This window comes from Mercenaria mercenaria, chromosome 10 (genome assembly GCF_021730395.1).
Source record: "Mercenaria mercenaria strain notata chromosome 10, MADL_Memer_1, whole genome shotgun sequence".
Taxonomy (NCBI): Eukaryota; Metazoa; Mollusca; class Bivalvia; order Venerida; family Veneridae; genus Mercenaria; species Mercenaria mercenaria.
In genome coordinates this window covers 8239420-8261432 of record NC_069370.1, presented here as the reverse complement: position 1 = coordinate 8261432, position 22013 = coordinate 8239420, and the positions used below count along the sequence as shown (strand labels likewise).

The 22013-nt window shown below is 37.7% G+C and overlaps 1 protein-coding gene across 2 annotated transcripts in view; it reads right to left on the bottom strand.

Annotated features, from left to right (window-relative positions):
* Window positions 1-7268, bottom strand: part of LOC123559999 (uncharacterized) — a 70740-nt gene extending 63472 nt beyond the window's left edge. For both annotated transcript variants that reach the window (XM_053552232.1, XM_053552233.1), the window contains exon 1: window positions 6679-7268. In XM_053552232.1, the coding sequence (XP_053408207.1) occupies window positions 6679-6787 (109 nt within the window). In that variant the 5' untranslated portion in view covers window positions 6788-7268. The remainder of the gene's footprint in view (window positions 1-6678) is intronic.
* Between the last annotated feature and the right edge of the window lie 14745 nt (window positions 7269-22013).

Below are 22013 nucleotides of genomic sequence, written 5' to 3'. Positions count from 1 at the left end.
AAAACCTTTAAATATTTGTAAATTTTTTACATTAAATATCCTTTTTTCTCAGAATTCAGTCCAGTATAAAACTTTCATGAATACAAACCTTCAAGTTAAATGTAGCAAAATTGACAGAATGCAGATGACCATAGAAAGATTGCGCACACAGCCCCTGAAAAAATAAGAACAGAAATTACAGTGATTATAATTCATAAAGGACAATACAAAATAAATATCTCTGTCTTTATTTTGATATCATGCAAAGCTCTTGTAATTTTTAATCATACATACATGTATTTTGCATATTTATATGCATTTATGCTTTAAAAATATATACCAGATATTTGTTTGTTTCAGTGTAAGCTCAAAATACCTTTCACAAGTGAACACCAGATTCAATATTTTCACAAGTGGCATAGCCACGACTGAAAATGTAAGATATGGTGTTCACTAGTGAAAGGTATTTTGATCCTACATGTAAAAACAAACAAATTTTCTTTCTATTTCATGTTTTGACAAATTTTACCAGATATATTTCACTTTAATATTTCAATAATTGGCTGAAAAACATGTAATAAACATATATTTCAAACACACAATACCGTAATAACAAGATCTCAAAAACTAAGGTTTAAGTAAAAGCTAAAAAAAAACCCCAACAAACTTACTGTTCTAGCATCCCACAGTGAGAGAGTTTTATCAGCAGAGCATGTAAGAAGTGTGTTTGAGAAAGGTAAGAACTCTATACTGTTCACTGAGTCTGTGTGACCACGTAACGTGTACCGACATCTCACACTGTTCAGATCCCAAATCTTAGCTGTATTGTCCATAGAACAACTGGCCAGGAAGTCGCCACCTGAGTGCCAATTCACACACCATACTGAAGTAGTAATAGTAATAGTAAACTAAAGGTATAATAATATTATCATAATCTGACGGGAATATCAGATTTGAGGGTAACTGTTTTGGTGGAAACATGGCTCAGTTGGATATCCCCATATTTTACAAATTATAGAATAAATAAAGCAAAACTTTCTTTTTATCACTCTTTCTTATAGAAGCATATTTAAACATAGCGTGGGAAACAAACATCCGTAAACAGAAATGACATCATGATGTCTTAAAAATGCATGACAGCAAAGATCTGGTTTTATCATTTTCCCCAGAAAGTAACTTTTTTTGGAATGTAGTCTACACTAAAAGGAAAAATCTATCTAAAGCAACTATCAAGGTATTTGATATTTATTGGTTATTAATTGAAAATCATGTTAATTTATGTATGAACATATATTACCAGCATGGGTATGATCTGTGAACGTATGTACACATTCTGCCTTTGAGAAGTCCCATATCTTCACAGTAGTATCCCCACTTGATGTTGCCAACTTTGTACCACTATAATACACAATAAAAAGGTAACATTTAACAGCATTAAGAATGGCTAAATGAAGAGTCATTAAATGACAAGACAGTCTTTTCAACTGCAGAAAAGAAGCAGCTCTTTGTACAATTAATCCAGGCAAGAAAAAGGATGACTAGAGCTATCACTAATGATATTAACACCCACAGGCACCACTTTGATACTGGAAATGCAAAAAGATGTGATCTTGACCTTTGACCTCTAAGTGTGACATTGACCTTAGACCTAGTGAGCTGTGTTGTGCACTCTGCATGTTGTCTTGATGAGGTTAACAACTGATAAATCCTTCCAGTGGATACAAAGATATGGAGCAGACACAAAGTTAAGTTATTTGACTTTTGATCTCTAAATGTGACCTTGATCTTGGACTTATTGAGTTGGACAATGTGCTTTGCACATTATAATGAAGCAATAAACAACTGATCCTAGTTTACAATTTAAATGTTACGGTAGTCAAATGAAATGGCATTTGGTAGTCACATGAATATGGTATACAGCAGCTTACTTTTTATCTTTTTACCGTGTTAAATAAGTATATATATATATATATATATATAAAATATATATATATATATATATATATATATATATATATATATAATATATATATAATATATATATATATATATATATATATATATATATATAAATATATTTACCATGTACGAATTCACTTTCATTTGTAAGGTTGGCCCACCTTGTAGTATTGGTATATATACGCTGTGCAGAAATACTGAGTGTCTGTGGATGTATCTCGGGTAGAGCCAAGGACATGTTGTATTTCTGTTTGCAAATACGTTGTCCGTCTATGAAAGATGAGCAACAGTCTGTTGCTAAAGGACATAAAATATGTTTTATTGATAGTAATGCTTAAAAGATGAACAATAAGACTTCAACCAAGAACTTATTTTGTTTGACCTAAACTATGAATTTCTTATAAATTGAATACGGCAGTTTTAAGGTATTGATTTAGAGCGAGCGTTAGCGAAGCGAGAAAATAATATCTTACAACTGCTGTATTCAACTTATAACCATCTTACAGGTCGCACAAGTTGCTCTGCCAAGGAATTACTCCATTTCGTTCAAATCGTGCTATGCTGCTTCACATACAGTTGTTACATCAACCGTATGTATTAAATTTAATACACTGGGCGGGGCTAACTGTAAGAATACAGCAGTTTTAAGATATTGATTTAAGATATTGATTTCTCACTTTGCTGACGCTCGCTCGAAATTAATATCTTAAAACTGCTTTATTCAACTTATGACCTTTACTTACAGTTAGTCCCAGGTACTGGTACAATGTTATTGGGTGGAGTCTATTAAATATTAAATCGTAACATTTAACAATTAAACTTAATACATACAGCTGATGTGACAACTGTATGTGAAACAGAATGGCAAGATTTGAAAGAAATGGAGCAATTCCATTGGCAGAGCAACTTTTGCGACCTGTAAGATCTATTTCATACAAAGCTAGAACGGATTTTGTTTGATCTTGCATTTCATGTATACATATGATTTAAATTTAACTGTGTAGTATTTCATTCCTTTAGTCGTATCCGTATATACAGATGTATATATTTTTGTTAATAAAATATGAATATACCCGATGTTTTTATAGCATAGTAAAAAAACTTCAGAACCAATTTATTTTTAATACGTTGAAATTTTGTTCCTTTTCTCAATAGAAACTGTAATATGTTTTGGAAATCGAAGCTATCTTTATGTTTTCTACTTTATGTTTGTTACTATAACTTACCAGATTCGCCGCCTGCTCTGCTACATGTGTAAGGATGAGCATATTTGGAAACATTATTACTTTTTATACGGAATGTTTGTCCTGAAAGAACAAAAAATACACAAACGTTAGTATCTAAAACGGTAGTAAATACTTTAGAAAAACTGTTGGGAGTCCTATAACAAGTCTTTTCAGGACTTACGGAACAAAACCGAAACGGACAGAATAGAATATTTTTTGACAGACACCGATTGCAAACATACTAGTTTTATTAACAATCTATAACAAATGTCCAGGGACGGATATGAATCACTTCATCTGATTGCTGGAACAGTAACTTAGGTTGGCATATTTCTGTATACAGATAGCAAGACAATGTAAAATAATGAAAGATTATTTTATTGTTTGTAAACCAGCTACACACCTGTCAAGTTGATATATTGTTGGTGCATTTATGTAATTATTTATTATATCATATCCTCACGTTTTGTACGTCAAATTGTCAGACAATAAATATAACTGATGTTATGATGTAGCTATATAATAGAGCTACAGATATTTAGATAGCAGAAGTGGTCAGAAGGGCTTACGAGTCCGGAAGGACTTAGACCTAGGAATGGGTCTCGCGGATATTAAGTTAGGCTTTAGATATGACATTTGTTAAGGCTTAAGAAGTTACGAAATAAATTATGAAAGTATGTACGAAATATTCCATTGTGCAAATAAACATCAAAAATGTATAGACTCGTGTCGTGTTCGTGTTGTGTTTGTGTACGCTACAACAATTGTCATAAAAATGTTTAAATGCTCTCGCGACAAAATATAGATTTTTTAAAAAGACCTACTTTCTTTACTCTTTTATGTATTATTACAAACCTTGTCTTAATTCTAACTAAATACAACACCGTTTATAGCATAAACAAATAAAAATGTACCTGTACTCTTAATTGTTACTTCAAACGCATATGTCCACACTGGCTGATCAAATGTGACATTGTAACCTCTTTTCTCTATATCATTAATGTCGTCCACTGAAGCCATTGTTAAATTGTACACGTTCTTGCAGTCGTTGAATCCAGACAACCACGTGCTCCTATTGAGGTATTCAATATGCGTTATATTTCCTTGATTGACTGTTGCAGTTCCGTTAGTTGCTGTAAAGTGCATTTATAATTGTTTTAATAAAAAGTCTTGATTTTTTAAAGTTATCTATTTGAAGACAATAGATTTATACAACACCCTTTTCATGACAAACACGTTCAAGAAACATCCAAAAGGCGCTCTACATGCAAAGGGAGTTGAATTCATTTTCATCCATAACAGACAGAGAGCAGTCAGAGCGAGGGAATGCCCCCATAAAAGAGATAGAACAAGTTTTAGATACAAAATGTGCAGAATACTTAGCCCAGCTCTTTGTTCATAGACAGTTTGGTTCTTTAAAATGCCCGGTGGTTGAGTAGGACTGATACACACGAAGCCATCTTTCCTGAGAAGACCAAGCACAGGCCTCTGGTTGAGGTTTGGGACACTCAAGAGTATCTCAGAAATTTCCAGTCCCTAGACCAAGATTTGAACCACTGACCTCTTGATTGACAATCAAACGCGTTACCACTAGGCCACCAGGCCACCAGGCCACACATAATCTTGGTCATAGACAGACTGTGAGACCTGTTATGGAAGATTAATTCCGAGAGTATACAGTCGTGAACCAGGCACATTTTCAGTAGCGGATTTAAGTGTAGGCAACACCGGTTTATTGCCAGAAAGAGAATCACTGTGTAGAAGAAATCGGTAATAGAAGTGTTCCATGCGTGGCCCTCTACCAAAATTGTTTGAAAACAGCTGTGTAGGACTATATTTTTTCCAAATCACATTCGTCACGCATGAGACAAATAGGGCCCTTTATGTCACAGATGTAAAGAACAGGATCTTTTATTTCACAAAAGTGAAGTACAGGATCCTTTATCTCACAGATATGAATAATGGACTCCTTTGCATCACACATGTGACGATTAGGACCCTTTCCGTTACAGATGTGAGGAATGAGGTCCTTACGTCACAGATATGAACAATAGGATCCTTTACGTCATAGATGTGAACAAAAGGATCCTTTACGTCACAGATATGAACAATAGGATCCTTTTCGTCACAGAATCCTTTACGTCACAGATATGAACAATAGGATCCTTTACGTCACAGATGTGAAGAAAAGGATCCTTTCCATCACAGATGTGAAAAATAGGATATTTTCCTGTCATTAATGTGAAAAATAGGATCTTTTCCGTCACAGATGTGAAGTATAGTATCTTTGCCGTCACAGATGTATAGAATAGGATCCTTTCCGTCACATATATAAAGAGTGGGATCTTATTTTTCATAGCACAGAATCACTCATATCACATTTCTTATGCATTTTGTGACCGATGTAGATTTAAGATGTGATATGAATTCGCATTCTTCACATTTTAGTATCAATGTGCAGTTTTACCAGAAGGAATTTTTTTTTACATAGGCTATGAATTATTGACCGTAAGTCATGCGATACTGCATACGTTGTTTTCTTGTTGTATTTATTACACAGCCATATTTACAATTTTCTCATGTAAACGTGAATTAACATGCTAGTTTCTGCAAATTACCTCTTGGATTACATGTAGTGGGAGCCGATATAAAATCGCTTCTGCACAAACTGAGTTGGAAACATTTCAAACACGAGCGTTAAATAAACATTAACTTCTACAGCTGTTCAGAGAGTTTTTTTACGAGTTCCTTGAACGAGGCATATCAATAAAATATATATGTATAAAAAAAGGCAGTAAAGGCTGGAATGCTTATGTATGTTCAATACAATGTAAATATTTTATTATGTATTACCTGTTCATGTTATAAAAATTTACTATTCTCGCTTCCTGATCGCAATGTTTTTCATCTACACTCTCAACTTTGAGAGAATTCTTTGATAAGTATTTCATATTGTTTGTCTACAAAGCATTATAGGATAGTCTTCCTAGAAAAATTGTAGGTCGTAGTTAGATATTGCTAATCTCGCGCGTACAAAAAGAAATTTTACTATGCTTTAGTGAACATTATCTGTTCAAAATGCAACACCAATATATATACGCACGATAATTCCTCAGATATCGCGTGCAGGTGTCTGGAGTTTGCATTGAAACTTTCTTTATGATCGTGTACCTGACTTTTCAGAGAAGTTATTCGAGTGTTATATAGTAACCAGCAGGTGTGTTTTCCACATTTTGCCATTACTTTGAACTTACTCATTAAGCTGTCACATGTAGCTACAAAATAGATTCGAACCTCTACACCAAAGATTGATACTTAGTCATTGCCTATTTAGTAAGAAAAGTCATGCTTTCAGAAGTTTAATATAAAGACTCAAATCGAAAAAAATGAGACATATTTTTTTATATTCAACCATTCAGTATGTGTTCTTGTTTGTTATACACTATACGTCTTATAACGTATAAAAGAGAACATGTATATATTTAGAATCTATGAATACAAATTTTTATCTTACCACTGCTATAGTCATTCAAAATTGTGAATACAAAAAGTCCAAATGTTGATGTATAACACATTCTACACACTGTGGTCAGTAGTTTTCGTCTGCTGCTCAGTTTCTTCATCTTTGATACAATGTAGACAGAAAACGAAACAAGAATTATCACGTTTCTCGTGTTCTATTATATGCCGTCGGTCACCTGATCGCTATTTTTATGATGATATAATATAACAATCCGTCTAAAGGTTAGCCATACTTCCTAGTATATAAACTGAGGATAAATTGACACGAACGCCATGACAGAATATTGTAATAAGTATTTCACAATAATTACATATTAAAAGCGAACACTCGGAAATTTTCAATCTAATATTATAATATTTTACTGTCCCATCGATCATATACTCTGCCACAGCGAATATACGAGCTTCATATTACACCAATTTCCTGAAAGTATATCACATTTCTTTATAATACTCCCCAGCTTGTTCTTATACATCATATACGACAGCTCAATATGAGCACGTTAGCTTACATGTTCGGTATATTTTAGATTTTATTTATTTGATCTGGCACATATTAACCTAAAAACATATTTCTAGCACAATTGGGCTAAAGGTTTAGAAAAAATGTGAAAAAAAATCGTTCCTTGTGACACGTTAAACACTTACCGATTAAATTGCTGATTAACGGTCAAAACTAATTGCAGTCGGATAAACTAAAGTAACTTAAAGTCATACTTAGGTAGTGCCTACTTCGTTACCCACTTATGTTTTTAATATTTATTTGTTTGTTTTGGAAAGTGGAGGTCACTGAGAGAAGTTTCAATCATTTTTTTTTTGTTACAGCAACAGTAACAGTACGTTTATACATCGGACATAATATAAAGAAAATTGCCTAATCTACCACAATGAAAAAACTTGCATTTTTCTTCCACAAGATTGATGTATTTTTCTCAAGTTTGATGTCTGGACGCGAAATATTCTACAAACGCTTTCCATGCCAATAACATTTCAAAACTAGAGCTGCTTTTGAGAAAAGCGCATGTCTCTCACAACTGTGATTTATGTGGTTTGGGTGGTTTGGGTGAATGGTTCTGATCAGTAATGTCTTGGAGTTCTGGATGGTTTGGATGAGTGGTTCCTATCAGTAATGTTTGTCTGGATGGTTTAGATGGGTAATTCCGATCAGTAGGGATGGTTTAGACGAGTAGTTCCGATCAGTAATTCAAGGGCCATAATTCGAAAGTGCCTGGGCCGATTTGGCTAGTTATCAAACTTGACCGAGGACTTATGGTCAAACAAAAGCAACAATTAATAGCGCAATCGCGTAATTTTTTATTATAAAACATTTACCAAATTTTGAAAATGTAGCTAAATACGAAATGATATATATATATATATATATATATATATATATATATATATTGATTTACAAATGGGTAATTCATACGGACAAATGAAGATATCAAACTGTATTTCCGTATATTTTACAAGCAGGCCTATTCACTGCTACCTCTCAATTTCTTCGTATTTTCCTATCTACATCAAACTATTGTGAAAATTTCACAATAGTAAACGAATGTGTCTATAGGTGAAATGTTAACGCTATTAAACGAACATAAAAGTGCAGCTAAGTTATATACTCAATTTTCACAGACAAACGGTTAGGTTTGACACAGGTTTTGCACACACTTTCTATACAGTGCATTTTACAACCCCGCTACGTCCATGCCATTCAATCTATTTTTAAAGAGAAAAAGTTATGTGACCTATTTAGTTTAAAGCTATCATATCAGTTGTTGACTTCATGCACGTAACTCTTGATCGAAAATGAAACAAATATTCAAGGCTATAATAGTGTTTTTGAGTTATTTAATGTCATAAATATGTCAAACGAAACGTATCCAAAACCTGAATTTAGAGAACAATCTCTTGTTTTTAAAATCTGCTCATGTTTAATCGTAAGAAAATGCAATTAAGAAAGTGCAATTTTACCAAAATCCGCGAGGACCTACTGTTTCCTTGATCCACAGCTCCATCAAGTGGACCTAAAGGTTGTGCCCATTTGTTTTAAGTGGGGCGTTTGGCCTGGCTGAGATCTGTGTCAGAGAGCGGAGGGCGGAGACGCAGAGCCGGCGGCGCACGAATGATTGGGTTAGAGTGAGCGTATGCGTGTGTAGGAGAGCTGAGTGTGATTCGCGCTTCGTCTCGGCAGGTAAGTCAAACCTGTGAAATTCGGTGCAGTTTGTCGTTAAGCTTTAGTGATCTTCGATTCTCAGGCATGTTTGAAGACGTTGTACAGTAAGTATTAATGTGGAGTCTGGGGGGGGTTTAGCGCCAGAACGGATCGTAACGAAGCTCTTTGACCTTCAATAACTGGGTAATTCGTCTGGTGTAACGGGTCTTATGTCTTTCATGATTCCATGAGCCAGTGTAAGTAGATCATCTTCTCTTATCGTTTGCACGACTACACTGTCAGACCAGTAGCCTCGATGAAACTTGTGGTTTGCCGCAGATCCTTCAATGCCTCCATACATTTTTGGTGGATTGAGTATCATCGGCCAAGGCGCACTCGCTCCCGGGGCATCTTTTACCATCTGTGAAGTATATGCTCCGCATCTGATCTTCTCACCACACGGACAAGGTGCGAGAGGTCATCTGTAATTCTTGTACATGTAGCATGGAAGCATGTTGTGCTCTTAGTGGAAGCCTGACCGTCATCACTTTTCAGACCGATCAAGGAGATGAAAGCATCTTCCCTCCATCCGTTGGTCCTCGTTAGTGCTCTTGATGATGGTGACTTTCTCCTTGTAACTCACAGGTTCTGTTGGTTTGTTCTGACTTAGCTCCTAGCTTAGCCAGTGTGTCTGCCTCATCATTGCCTGCAAGCCACAATGGGATGGAATCCACGAAGTGCTACGTTGCAGGTTATACTCGGCCCGCATTCCTCCTGGCTACTGCGGAGCTTTTGGGTTGATCAAACTTCCTATGACAGACAGAGCCATCTGTGAAAAGACGACTGAGAGCTTTCCTTCTGCCAAGACTCTTCAACCTTGAGACGGCCTTCATGAGTGGCTTTCCAGTCTCGGCCTTGTAATTGCTTGCATGTTTGTCCTGTGCTGCATGTAGGGTTTCGCTCTTCCAACGGTATGGAATGAAAAACCCCTGCTCCTCCATCTTTTGACGGCGCATGAGGCTTGATCCGTCTGTATAGACCCGAGGCCATGATCCGGAGGAGAGTCGTCAGTGATCATAGCAAGTGTGAGGCTCTTCCGAAGGTCTTCATCCTCTTGTTACCCGCGTTTCACGACGAGGAACATATAGGCGCAAGGTCACGAGACAGATCATCGCTAGTGGGTTTATAATGTCTTCACTACCTAGAGGGTCGTTGGTATCTCAGCTCAGTTTTGAACTCTCTGTTGAGTTCTTTGCCTCATTACGAAGCTACTACGTTTCGAGCATTCATGTGTAGCCATCTGTTGGCTTTCATGGGATGGTCTTGAAAAGACCTAACTTCTCTGCTTGAAGCAGAACCTTTGCAGGTCTCGTTTCTGTCTTGTAACGGTTTGTGTGCCTGTTACTTCCCATGAAGGAATTGGTGTAGACTTTGTAGCACCTGTCAGATCCGCAATGCTTGGTTCTGGACCTGTCTAAAGCCTGCGGTAGTTTGGGCAGTAGTGGACCAGGCAGTTGAGCTATAAGCAAATGGGGTCGCACTGTTCCTCGAGGATACTGTCCTTGGAGTATTACTCATTTGCTCCCCACGTTTGTTACCAGCCTATTGCCGCATCATGGCAAGCTTCCTACGGGCCTGTCCCCAGCGGCTTGACTAATGTGGGGCGTCCAGTTAGCCGTTTATCAAAGGTCACTCCGAGGTATTTAAGTAGATCTAGCCTCAAATTTTCAGATCCAGGCCACGTATACCAGTTCTGAGATGCAAATGTTTTCTCATTATCTGTCTGTGATTCTCGATAATTGGGCATTCCAGCATGTAAAGCTCTACTGATTTTGGGTCACCACATTCACAGTGCTAAATGTTAACTGTCTTTGACATTAATTTAATGATATTAATTTAACATACCGACCCCAAAAACAATAAGGCATCTTATGTCATTTGATGGCTGTGGGTCTAAACGTTTCTCGAGTTGTAATACCATTATTAAACTCTGAAACGTGGGTGAGTAAAGGAAGTACTTGGCCTGATCCGATCGTTTGTTCCAAAAGCATTAGCCGTCAACGGTCATCCTTTGCAATAGGACAGCCCTTGGCTCAAGCACTCAATTGTTCAGTAATTATTTTCCGTCTAAAGGTCACTGTAACACTAATCTACTGACCTCCATGATTATACTACAGACCACAGGCAGACAGAGTAATCCACTTCATGATAGGTAAACATTTTCTCTTTAAGTTTAAGGTCTTTGTAACATTGACATTTGACATACATATTTGGAACAAGATATGGTCCATCTACCGGCCACTGACAATAATCCTGACCATTGTAAGCCCAGTTATTCTGTATTTATTGATCAAAAACAATATGGTCTACTGACCAACAGACAGACTAATTTTAACCTGCTGACTGATATGAGCAAAACAGATGCTCTCTCTTCTTCGAAAGTGGGCATAATTAACAGAATAACTAAAAACGAGTACTTTATGTTTCTGCTCATAACAATATACTGTCAACGTAACCTCCCACCAAAACATAACATATTTTCAACAAAAGGTATATTGGTCAAATGTCATTGCAGTTCAATGGTAAGCAATACAAAGCGAGAGTTAATGTAAACCAAATTAAGCAAAGATAGCATGAAGAAACATTTATCATCTCTTCAAACTTAGTACTGTAAACTCATTTTATTTTGTGGACACGAAATTTCATAGTATGGATTTCAAACTTTGAACACAAAATAAAATGGAACTGTATTCATTTGTTGGGATTAATAATTATTCGAAGAACCAATTTATTTTCAATGAATTGTTCTGGTGGTTCATGTAACAAAGGAAACAAAATTGCCTTTTTAAAAAAAAGAAAAAGAAAACAACAAGTGTTTTAAATAATTTATTATCCAATGCTGTCTATAAAATAATTACAAATAAACTGGTTAAAATTCTTAAACAATACAAAAATAGACCTAATACAACTGTTATATCTTTACAAAATTTGATGAATTATCAGTGATCAAAAAGTCCACATTTTAATTAATTATTGTAGATCTTTTTCTCTCAGTAGCCATAAATAAGCATGATCTAACCTAGGTGCTGTTTTGCGTGATAACGTAAAAGATTGTGACTCTGTATTAACATACTTTTTGTAGCGGCTTTTTCTTTTTCCAACTTGTTCGCATGGCTTTTTCAGGTGACCGTATTGCTCTGTGCACTCGGCATGTTCTTGTACAAAATTCGGAGGTATACAAGTTTCTAGAACCTTTAATGGATCAGCTAGAAACTGAAGGCAAATGGAGAGATTTGGCCAAGATTTTACATGGATGAAGACGACATCGTATGGTGTTACAAAGTGCTCTGAAGTTATAACAATTCTTTTTGTACATTGCAATTGATCATATAAATTTAAAGGGATTGTTATTATGACAAAAATAAGGTGTACCGGCTATTTGTGTTTCACTCGTAAATTGTCTGTCACTTCTGTGCATGCATAAATGCAAATGTTGTGATTTTAATTGTGTTATTTGATATCTTTCTTAAAGTTTGGAGTTGAATTGAGTTCGAATGAGTGACTCATCCTAAGGCTCATTCCAGCTTAATACGCCTAAAGAAATTTTGCAAATAGTAAAGGTCAAAGTGCATATAAAATTCTATTTATAGCCTGCCTCATCCTTCTTATTATAGGCCTATCATCAAGGTAACACCCGAAGGTCGAAGGTCAAGTAGATTAACTTCATTTCTAAACTTGAAAGATTGTCAAAAGGTAGCATCTTTTACCTCCTTAAGACGACGGAATTATCACGACAGAATGAATTTGTTATAAATAGCAGCAATATTATGCCCGCCCATACGATAGGGTGATAATGGGGGGGGGGGGGGGGGGGGGCACAATTGGACCATTAGGACTAGACGAGCCAAACTTAGGGCAAATAACAGACAGTATAAATTCGTGTTAGCTCCTTATCGTCTAAAATTTCTTAACATTAGCATCAATTGTAAATCTCAATGCAGAACGCACAGCGTAGGTCATTAGACACAAGGTCAAAATCACACTTAAAGGTAAAAGATAAAATACCTTTAATTTGTGTTCGCTCCGTATTTTCGTTACCATACCGTATCATATAATTAGCATCAGTTGTAGACCTCATTGACTAAATATGCGCAGACCATATCCAAGGTCATGGCCACGTGAAGGTCAATGGTCATTACAACAACACAGTTTACTTTACCTGTATCAAAGAGGCGCCTGAGGGTATTTTCGCCTTTAGTGATAGCTCTCGTTATTTCTGATGTTTGGAAGAATGGAATTACACTTAAACCGGTGTAGGAGGTGCAGGGGCGGGATAGCGAGAAATATTGCACCTTTCATTTAGCACTGCTGAACGGATTCATACAAACCGAATCTAGTATATTCCAGGCCCATTACATTTAATTCTTAGGTGCTCTTCGGAATTTAGCGAAAAACAGTTCTGGTACTGTTAAGAAGATGTGAATAAAAACCTTATATACAGCACATACTTTTCACTTTGCCTGGCGTTTGTAAGACTTTAATTACGCTGAACTGTTATATAATAGTACACTTCAATACTAATGTTTTATACAAGCAAAATGACATTACAGCGGATTCGGTAAGAATTTTTACTAACGGTGTCGTTACTACCACTTCAAGTAACGAAATGAACGAGTTCGCAACAGGAATGGACTGTGGTCCTTAAACAGTCAAAACAAAACAACAAACATTCGCTGGTTTAAATTCGATGAATGTTTTTTCAAATACGTGCGGACACCAGGAAGAACCACCGACCCTTCGTAAGCGAGCTATGTAGGTTCTTCTGAAGAAGAATTCTATAACAACAGCCTACTTCGGTGAAGGTTATGCGATTCAAATTCAGTGAACTTAGTCACTCGGTAAAGGTAGCCCTTAAACTTTCAAGTGGATTTTTTCAAATCATTTGCAACCCACCAGCTTATACAGTGCATTGGAAGTGGTAAGTGATTCAATTCAGATAAAGAATAAGAACCCAGTCGATTTTTTACCATTTTCAGCAGACTGAAAATAGTATAAAAAGCTATTGAGAAATAGGAAAGAATTTTCCACGAGGGGAAGATAAGTCACCGGGTGCGCGATGGCCTAGGTGGGTTCGGGCAATGGGTGGGACGGTACACGGGGTGCATGCTTGGCCTCCAGCTGACGAATGCTCCAAGGTGGGCTGGTCGTCGGGTCCCGCTTGATAGCTAATGAGCCGAATGCGCCGGACAGTGACACACTTACCAAACGTCGTAAGGGGAAGCTGCGCAGTACATTGACATTTTGATTCTATAAACTACAAATGAGTTGCTGTTTAAGATACTGAAAGTTAAAAGAAACAAAAACATGAAAGCCATAAATTTATTCCATTGGAGATGCCGGTAACCCTGGTTGGACAAAAGACAAGGTAGTAGAGCAAGCATATGGTCATGAGGGTAGGAATAGAAACAAAATCATAACAAAAATAGTTTAGCATTTAAAAGACAATGTGTTATATCAATAAACCTTCGGATTTATTATAATATTAGAGAAAAAGAAAGGCCCGTGGAGGAATTATCTGGCCATGGGTTAAAATAGAAATATTGCCGAGTAAATAAAAACCTTGTGACTATAAAATATATATATAAAAAATGGACTAATTTAAAGATGAAATGTTTAAATGTTTCCAACATGGATAGGAACAGCATTAGAATAAAAAAGGTCGCTGACGCACAGAGGTTAAAAGAGAAAACAAGGTACTGAGTAGGTTTAACAACCATAGAAAGAATTAAAACAAATCAGATATAAAAAATTAAAATCTTGTTGTGCGTTTCATTCTCGACGCAGGTGAATTCATATTATCAGCGTAAATTGTATTATCACTGCTTTAATTATTGCAGTTGTTCTTTTTTTTTTTTCAATGCGGAATGCAGTTTGAGTATTCCTGTTTGCCATGTGTCCTTGTTTCTATGACAACTATTTTAGGGATGAATTAAAAATATTATTTTGCAGCGTTCTATGAAAGAAACTGGCAAGACATAGACTGGCCACGTGTATAAGAATGCTGGCAATGTAGCCGACGTTGATATTGGTGGTAGCGAATAGATGTCTTTCTAACATATGAGATCAGCGCCGCCTTAGTTCTGGACTGACGTGGCTGACAGATTTATTATGCGGATTCATCTTGTGAGTACAGTTGGTACACATACATGTGAACACAGTATGGATATTGTATTTTGTTACTGGCAGAACATGTCCGCCAAGGTATTTTGATATCTTGAAAGAGGATAAACATATAAAGAGCCGACATGAAACACAAAAGGGACGGGTTACCAAGAATGGGCGAGGTATTCATAACAGGGTTTGGTCAAATGGAAACATGTAAGGCGCAACATAACAAAACAAATTAATATCTAAGCTAAAGCAGTAAATATTTAAGCGGTAAAAGTATTAACCTTTCAAAAAAAAGGTTTTCAGGCCCGAACCAAGCATGAATATGTAGATCGTTGATAATGACCGATGAATACCATGGTTACGTCCAAAACCGAAAAAACGTTTTACAACCTCAACTACACAAGAGTATTACCAAACACCTGTATACGCATGTCTGCCTACAGTTGTAGCACCTTCACGGGCAGTGCAAGATATCACACATGGCGCAAAGAAAGGGTGGCAATCACCGCTGTCAGCTGCAGGATAGGTCGCGATGGTCGACAGAAAGTATAACAATTCGTGCAAATGCTAAAAGAGGGCACGATAAAGGTGCTCAAAGGTTAGATGTGGCACGAGCTTTCCAAAGCATGTGAAGAGTCATATTAAACTAGAGGCCATTATGTATGGTGTTGAGCATCTCGGGTAAAAGGCATAAGATTTAAATTGTCAAAGTCTTTTCCACAGAAAGGTGAAATCATCACTTTTTAAGGCAAGCGATTGGTCAAGTCCCTGTGTTTCCACTAGAAAGTGAAAGTCATCACGTGCAATGCAAAGATATAGGGCAACGGCCTTAGCCCAAAAAAAGGTGGAGATCCATAACAGTCAAGGCAAGAGATATGTCAAAGACAGGGTCCAAAAGATAGGGTCCGATGCATCTACTGGCAAGGCAAGAGAGTTGGCAAAGGATTTTCCAAAGAAAGGTGTAATAATATCTGCCAAGGCAAGATGCGTTCGGATAACTATCCGGGTTCATTGATATGCGGAGATACTGATCTAACAAGAGGTGTATATCATGACCTGTAACACTCTAAAAGATCACAGAGTGGCACCCATAAAAGGTCAATGGTTAACGTGGTAAGCAAATTTCGTACGACTGAACCAGAAAACTTTCAGCATGGCCAAAATCCTAACTTACGGTGGGCGGGGGGGGGTGACATGGCAGGCCATTGTTCGTACGGTGTTTTCGCAATCCGAGCTTTGTGTTGGGGGGTGGGGGGGGGCCAGGGGTGGGGGGGGGGGGGGGGGGGGGGGGGGGCGGGGGCGGGGGGGGGGGACAACAGGGGGGGGGGGGGGTGGGGGGGGGAATAATAAATGTGTTGACGATTTCACGCAGTAGCTTAGATGGTGTACATGACCGCTAAGGTGTGGTTCATCGTTAGGTGTTAGGAGATGGTGTTCATCCGGTATGACTGTGGTGAGCGGGCATGTATCGGGGTTGAGCCAATATAGGGAATGCCTGGACCATTTGGTGTATACAAGGGTGGAATCCCGCGTCCTGCTTATGCGACTAACTTACTAAAGGAAGTGGGTATAAAAGAAATCTGGATAGGAAAGAGAATGAGATATATGGTCAGGTAAATGACTGAAGTGATAGTAGGGTGCTCTACAACGGCCGCTCTAAATGGCCTGCACTATCAAGAAGCGACATTGCGAGGTATTGAGGAAACAAGAAAAAAATTTTGGAAGAACAGCCCTAGATAATACCATGATAAAGGAGCAGACATACTGATCTTAAGTGAATGAACAATTTCATGGTTCTAAACTTAAGCGTGCCGGCCACTTAGAAGAAATTGAAAATGATTCATTATGATATGGGTAAATATTTCAGGCCTTGCTTTGCCGTCTGTATGTCAGTGATCAGTACCTTGGACACTGTAACATGGTTGTAATTTATAAGATCGAATTACAAGAAAGTGACCCAAGAGCGGTCAGTATACAGGTGTACTAGGGCTAGAACGCAGAAGGTAGGTGGAAGAGCACCAACGTTCGTGAGGGAGGACCGGGGGGGAGGTCATAGAAGAACGAATGGAGACTGTAGAAAGAGAAAAAAAAAGGTGTAATAGTTCCGCGATGTTGACCCTTTCTCATTCTGTGACTAGGAACACATCTTCTGTCATTTTCTTAAATGGATCTACCATCTTGTGCACCGGAGGTGCATCCCATGCATCGTTGCTTCAAGCTTGCGTTCCACGCGGCGCAATCTTCCTTTCCCGTTCCTTCTCAGAATGGAAGGTGTGACCACGTCTGTGTCATTCTGGCCTGTTGTCTTGTGTCGATAGCCCAAACACCGATGCATAACCGGCCAGCCATTGCCGCACCTGAGCGCCTGTAGCTTTCCTTGCTTTGGTGTCCTGTCTAAAACAGAACACTGTTATGTTGTTTCAATGGGAGCTCCATAAATTGACAGATTATATACCTGCTAAATACAAGGGATCAAAGACCTAACAGTTATAAACCCATGCAAAAATTGGCTGTGTCGTTAGTACAGTCTTGGTAAAGGGAAGGATTTAAAGTTTTGACCAATTGCGTTGTTATAAGGAAAAAATAATTCAATATGAAATAGTCCTTGCCAGACTAATATTTAATTTTACTTTTTAAGTTTGAAAACTGGCATTCCCTCAGGTGCGGACCATTTTCGGGAAAACAGCAAAAAAAAACCTACCAACAGTTGTGTCCTATTGAGGCCAGCTCGTAGTCTGCATTAAAGAAGTTTGTCAGCTGTCATTCCTCCATCCACCTGTACAGACTTCAGAGTCATGCCACTGTCTTCATTTGCAGCATCTACAACCTACAATGACATAACATCTTAGAATTTCTTTTATGAGAGAATACCCGGTAATATGCATACGAAAATTGCATTCTACTCATATTTACATTTGAAGAGTATTGACGAATAAAAATAAACATTTGCATTTCATATTAGAATATTTGGTAATTTCATGTCAAAACTTTAAAGCCCTCTATGGGACTGCAAACAACAAAAAATTAATCGAATGTACATAGGAAGTGATATTTATTTATTAACCTCTCTGGTCTGAAAGCAGATTGCTTCCAGGGCAGCCCTGGCAATATGTTCCTTTCTTGTATGCTGAGAGAGACCGCATATAATGCTGAAATAACATACAAAAGCGTTACCAATTTATGTTCGCATGTAAGTAATACATATCATAACGGCCAGATGTTTTTACAAATGGCTGCACAATACTGTGAACAGATTTTAGAAACATTTCAGCATATATCTAAGTGCAAATTAAGTGAGATAGGGAAAGAAATGAGTTTTATAAGAAAGAAGTTCCACAAAGCAAAATAATAGCAGCGTCAGTTTGATCGAGTCCGTTTAGGAGAAATATTGACATATGCAAACCCCTCACTTTAAGAATGCAGTGAATAACCTAAACGCAACCATGCAAAATAATGGCAGATTTGGTTTTGATCATTCCTGTACATGTCAAGTAATGAAGCGAGCAACATTCCTCAAGCCTTTACTAACGGCTTAAGCGGAATAGTCACACTATATTGAGTTTGTTCACATGAGATAATGATGTAATTACCATATCATACAAAGAAGAAGAACGTGTATACTTACCCTCGGGCATCATTTTGAAAGTACGGACAGTACAGACCAGAAAACGCGGGCACAAAGGAAGCTGCCAGGAGTACCATCGACCTCCTCGCCACTCTCTGATATATATCAAAGATTTTATCTAGCACAACAAAGAGATACAGCCCCAATTAAAAAATAACGATTATAAAAATATTTAAAAACAACTGTATCGACTTGGGATATGGTGGCTGCAGTTGAATCACCGTTTGAATCGTAAACATGAATTGAGACAAAAGATTTAGGTGAATGTCTTCACAGCTATAACGCAGAGTCACGGAGGAGGCCATAAAAACGCACCTATTGAGAACATAAATCACAGCGTAAAACTACTTTTGGGAGAGCTCATGACCTATTTGCCCTGTGAAAGTCTGTATAATACCAAGGTTATCCCTCAACCAACGTATACATGATCCGGCTGTCAAACTGGCTCCCTGTAAGAGTGGATAAGAAAAGGTACCAGATACTGTTGAAATAACTTAATGGAATGGCAAGATACAAGACAATGTTGAAATAAGGAATGAATGAAATATGTTAAAACCTATTTTTTTAGAAGGGGGGGGTGGGGGGGGGGGGGGGGGGGGGGGGGGGCAAAAGTCAACAAACACAAGAAAAAAACAGTGTGTGGTTGGCCTTGAATAGAAGGGGGGTATGCTCTGACGATTACATACCCTCTAAATATAAAGATGGTGGGATGTCGGGTGGTTTAATTAGTATCAATAAGCTCCCCACCCTCGGTCCACCCACAAAGTATTTTTCTTAGGTTGCTTGATACCGTCCGTCTAGCCCCCGACAAGTGGTTCCCCCCCCACATAAGTGGCCTACACCCCACCCCCCAACTAAAAACAAAAATCCATTTCCTACTGGGTTATCCATGCGTGAACATTTATTGCTAAAGGCTCCTGGCGGAATCCTTAAATTGATTGGCCTCGACAGCAGGTATTAACGAGTATTCGGTTCTATTATTCTGAAACGTATTGACCTAGAACAAATACGACATGTACTGGTTGGTCTTGAAAAGGGATAGGTATCAATGTGCTTAACCGCTAGACAATAGACAACGGTGTTTGCCAGGTCCTAATGATATGCCAACATTCAGCAAGCCGGATTTAGAAATGACCACCTGAATAAATACCAATTTCTTCAAAAATAGATTTTATTATAAAAGGAAGTCTACTAAGTGGGCATATCTCAGTGAGACTACGGGAAACATATGTCCAACGCAGGTAGGGTACATATCAGCAGGGAAGCATGGCAAAGTAATCAGTCCTATATAACATTGTTCGTCCATTTCAATATTAATTGACCAACATGTTTATAGATTATCGATCTGCTCAACGGGCACGATGAGTATGTGGGTTGTAACAGATACGGCATACAATAGTAAAATATCGGGACCTCCGTGCCGAGTGGTATAGGCCGCTGACTTTGAATCACTTGCCCCTTATCAATGGGGGTTCGAGCCTCGCTCTGGGCATTGAATGCTTCATGAAGGAAGCATCGGAGCTGGCTTATGGAAGTCCGGTGGGATATATGTAATAACACCAGAGTCTTCTCACAGGGATAAGCTGGAAAGGTTTCATATGACCCTAGGAGTTGTGCTGGCGTGACGTTAAACACAACAAAACAAAAAAAAAGTAATAATAAAATAGCGGTGTCCGGTTTAGATTAGAACAGCTCCATACAGAAAAGTACCGAATTGTGCAAGGTATTTGACGGGTAAAATATTCAGAGAAAATCTACCAAGAGAAGACAATCATGGAGCAAAACAATGTTGTCAAGACCATTTAAAGAGATATTTTTAAATAATCATTTTAAGCTTATAAGACGATCCTGTTGGCCGATGTGTCATAGAGAGACACAAAGCGTACCATAATCGAAAAAGAAAACCTAGTCCAAATAGGGCTACAACCGTGTTAGGAATAGGAATAGAATATATAACAATACTAACGCGTGTGGTTTTAGGTGGAACCCTAAGCATAACACGGGATATACAGGGACGAAAAGACTAAGATAATATAATATGAGATAGGATAGGATAGGATAGGATACAAATAATGACGGCACTGATCCATTTCGAGCGCCGTGTATCATGGGCGCAGCCAATGGCCACTAAAAGACGTGTGTGTGAAGGTTTTAAAGTAGTATTCTATGTTTAATTTTATGTCAGAGTAAGATATTTCTTAAAAGTGAAGTTTTAAAAGGCTCTACAAACTGTATGCCCTTACAAAAAGAGGTATTTCCAAATCAATTTATACATGACTTGTACAACCCAAGTTGTATCATTTGAGCAACATCACTTCAAATGTGGGAGCTTTTGGGATTGACAACCTGCCTGAAAACTTACGTTATCTTTGTCTGCCCGGGTTTGAAATGTGAATGCCCTATCATTGCAGCCTGCTGATCCCCTAGTATCTGTATTGTATTATATAATTATATAACTGATAATTGTTTCAGTATTGTTTAGCAATCTAATTCCTGCAATAATAAGCACTGAGATATCTGTAAGGCCTAAAAAACGTTCTTTGCTTCCGGTAACATGCTCAAAACATGTAGGTAGAGACTGTTCGGAAATTATTTGTGGGTTGATTAGAAGACGGGGGTTATGCTTTAGTGCCATCAGTAAGTGAGTTTCTAACAATCCATGGACCACGTTTAAAGCATAAATAGTGCAGTGTGGGTTAAAAAGTGAATAAATATCCTCCTAAGGCCATACAAACATTTAGGTCGGCCAAAGTTTTGGTAGGTCGGGATACCGAAACAAACAATTTTTTTACGCCTAAATGACAATCTAGATGAGTTTTGCCATATTTTAATAACTATTACAATATCTTTTTCTGAATTTACTACACTATTTTCTTATGGATTCTATTTCTAAAAGTAAATGTACAGTACAAAACTGTTTACTTAAGTAACCACTTAAAGAAGTGATGCCGCCTGCTCCCATGCAATGTTGTTTTTAATCGGGAACGCTCCTAGGCTTGGGAAGTACCAACTATGTTCCGAAAGTTAGAGCAGCAGGCCCCTGTAATGGTGGCTTGTGAAAGGAATACCACCTCTTTATTTAACCAGTACGTGAGGTACCTATGTCATAGCACACAAAAATAAAAACTCACCCCTTGATATGAGGTACTCCTTGTCAGAGACAATCAACATGGGGGCCAGACACGTCCGAAGGAGCTGCGAAGTGCGTAACATGTTTTAGTCAACGCCAAAATTCTTAGAACAGAAAAGTGAATATGTTTTTAGATAACTGGTTACGTATAAGTTAGCCCGGGTGGGGGCTAATACTTGTAAAGGTAAGATATCATCTTCATATTATTTCATTTTCAGCAATCGTTGTACAGGCAAGACAATTTAA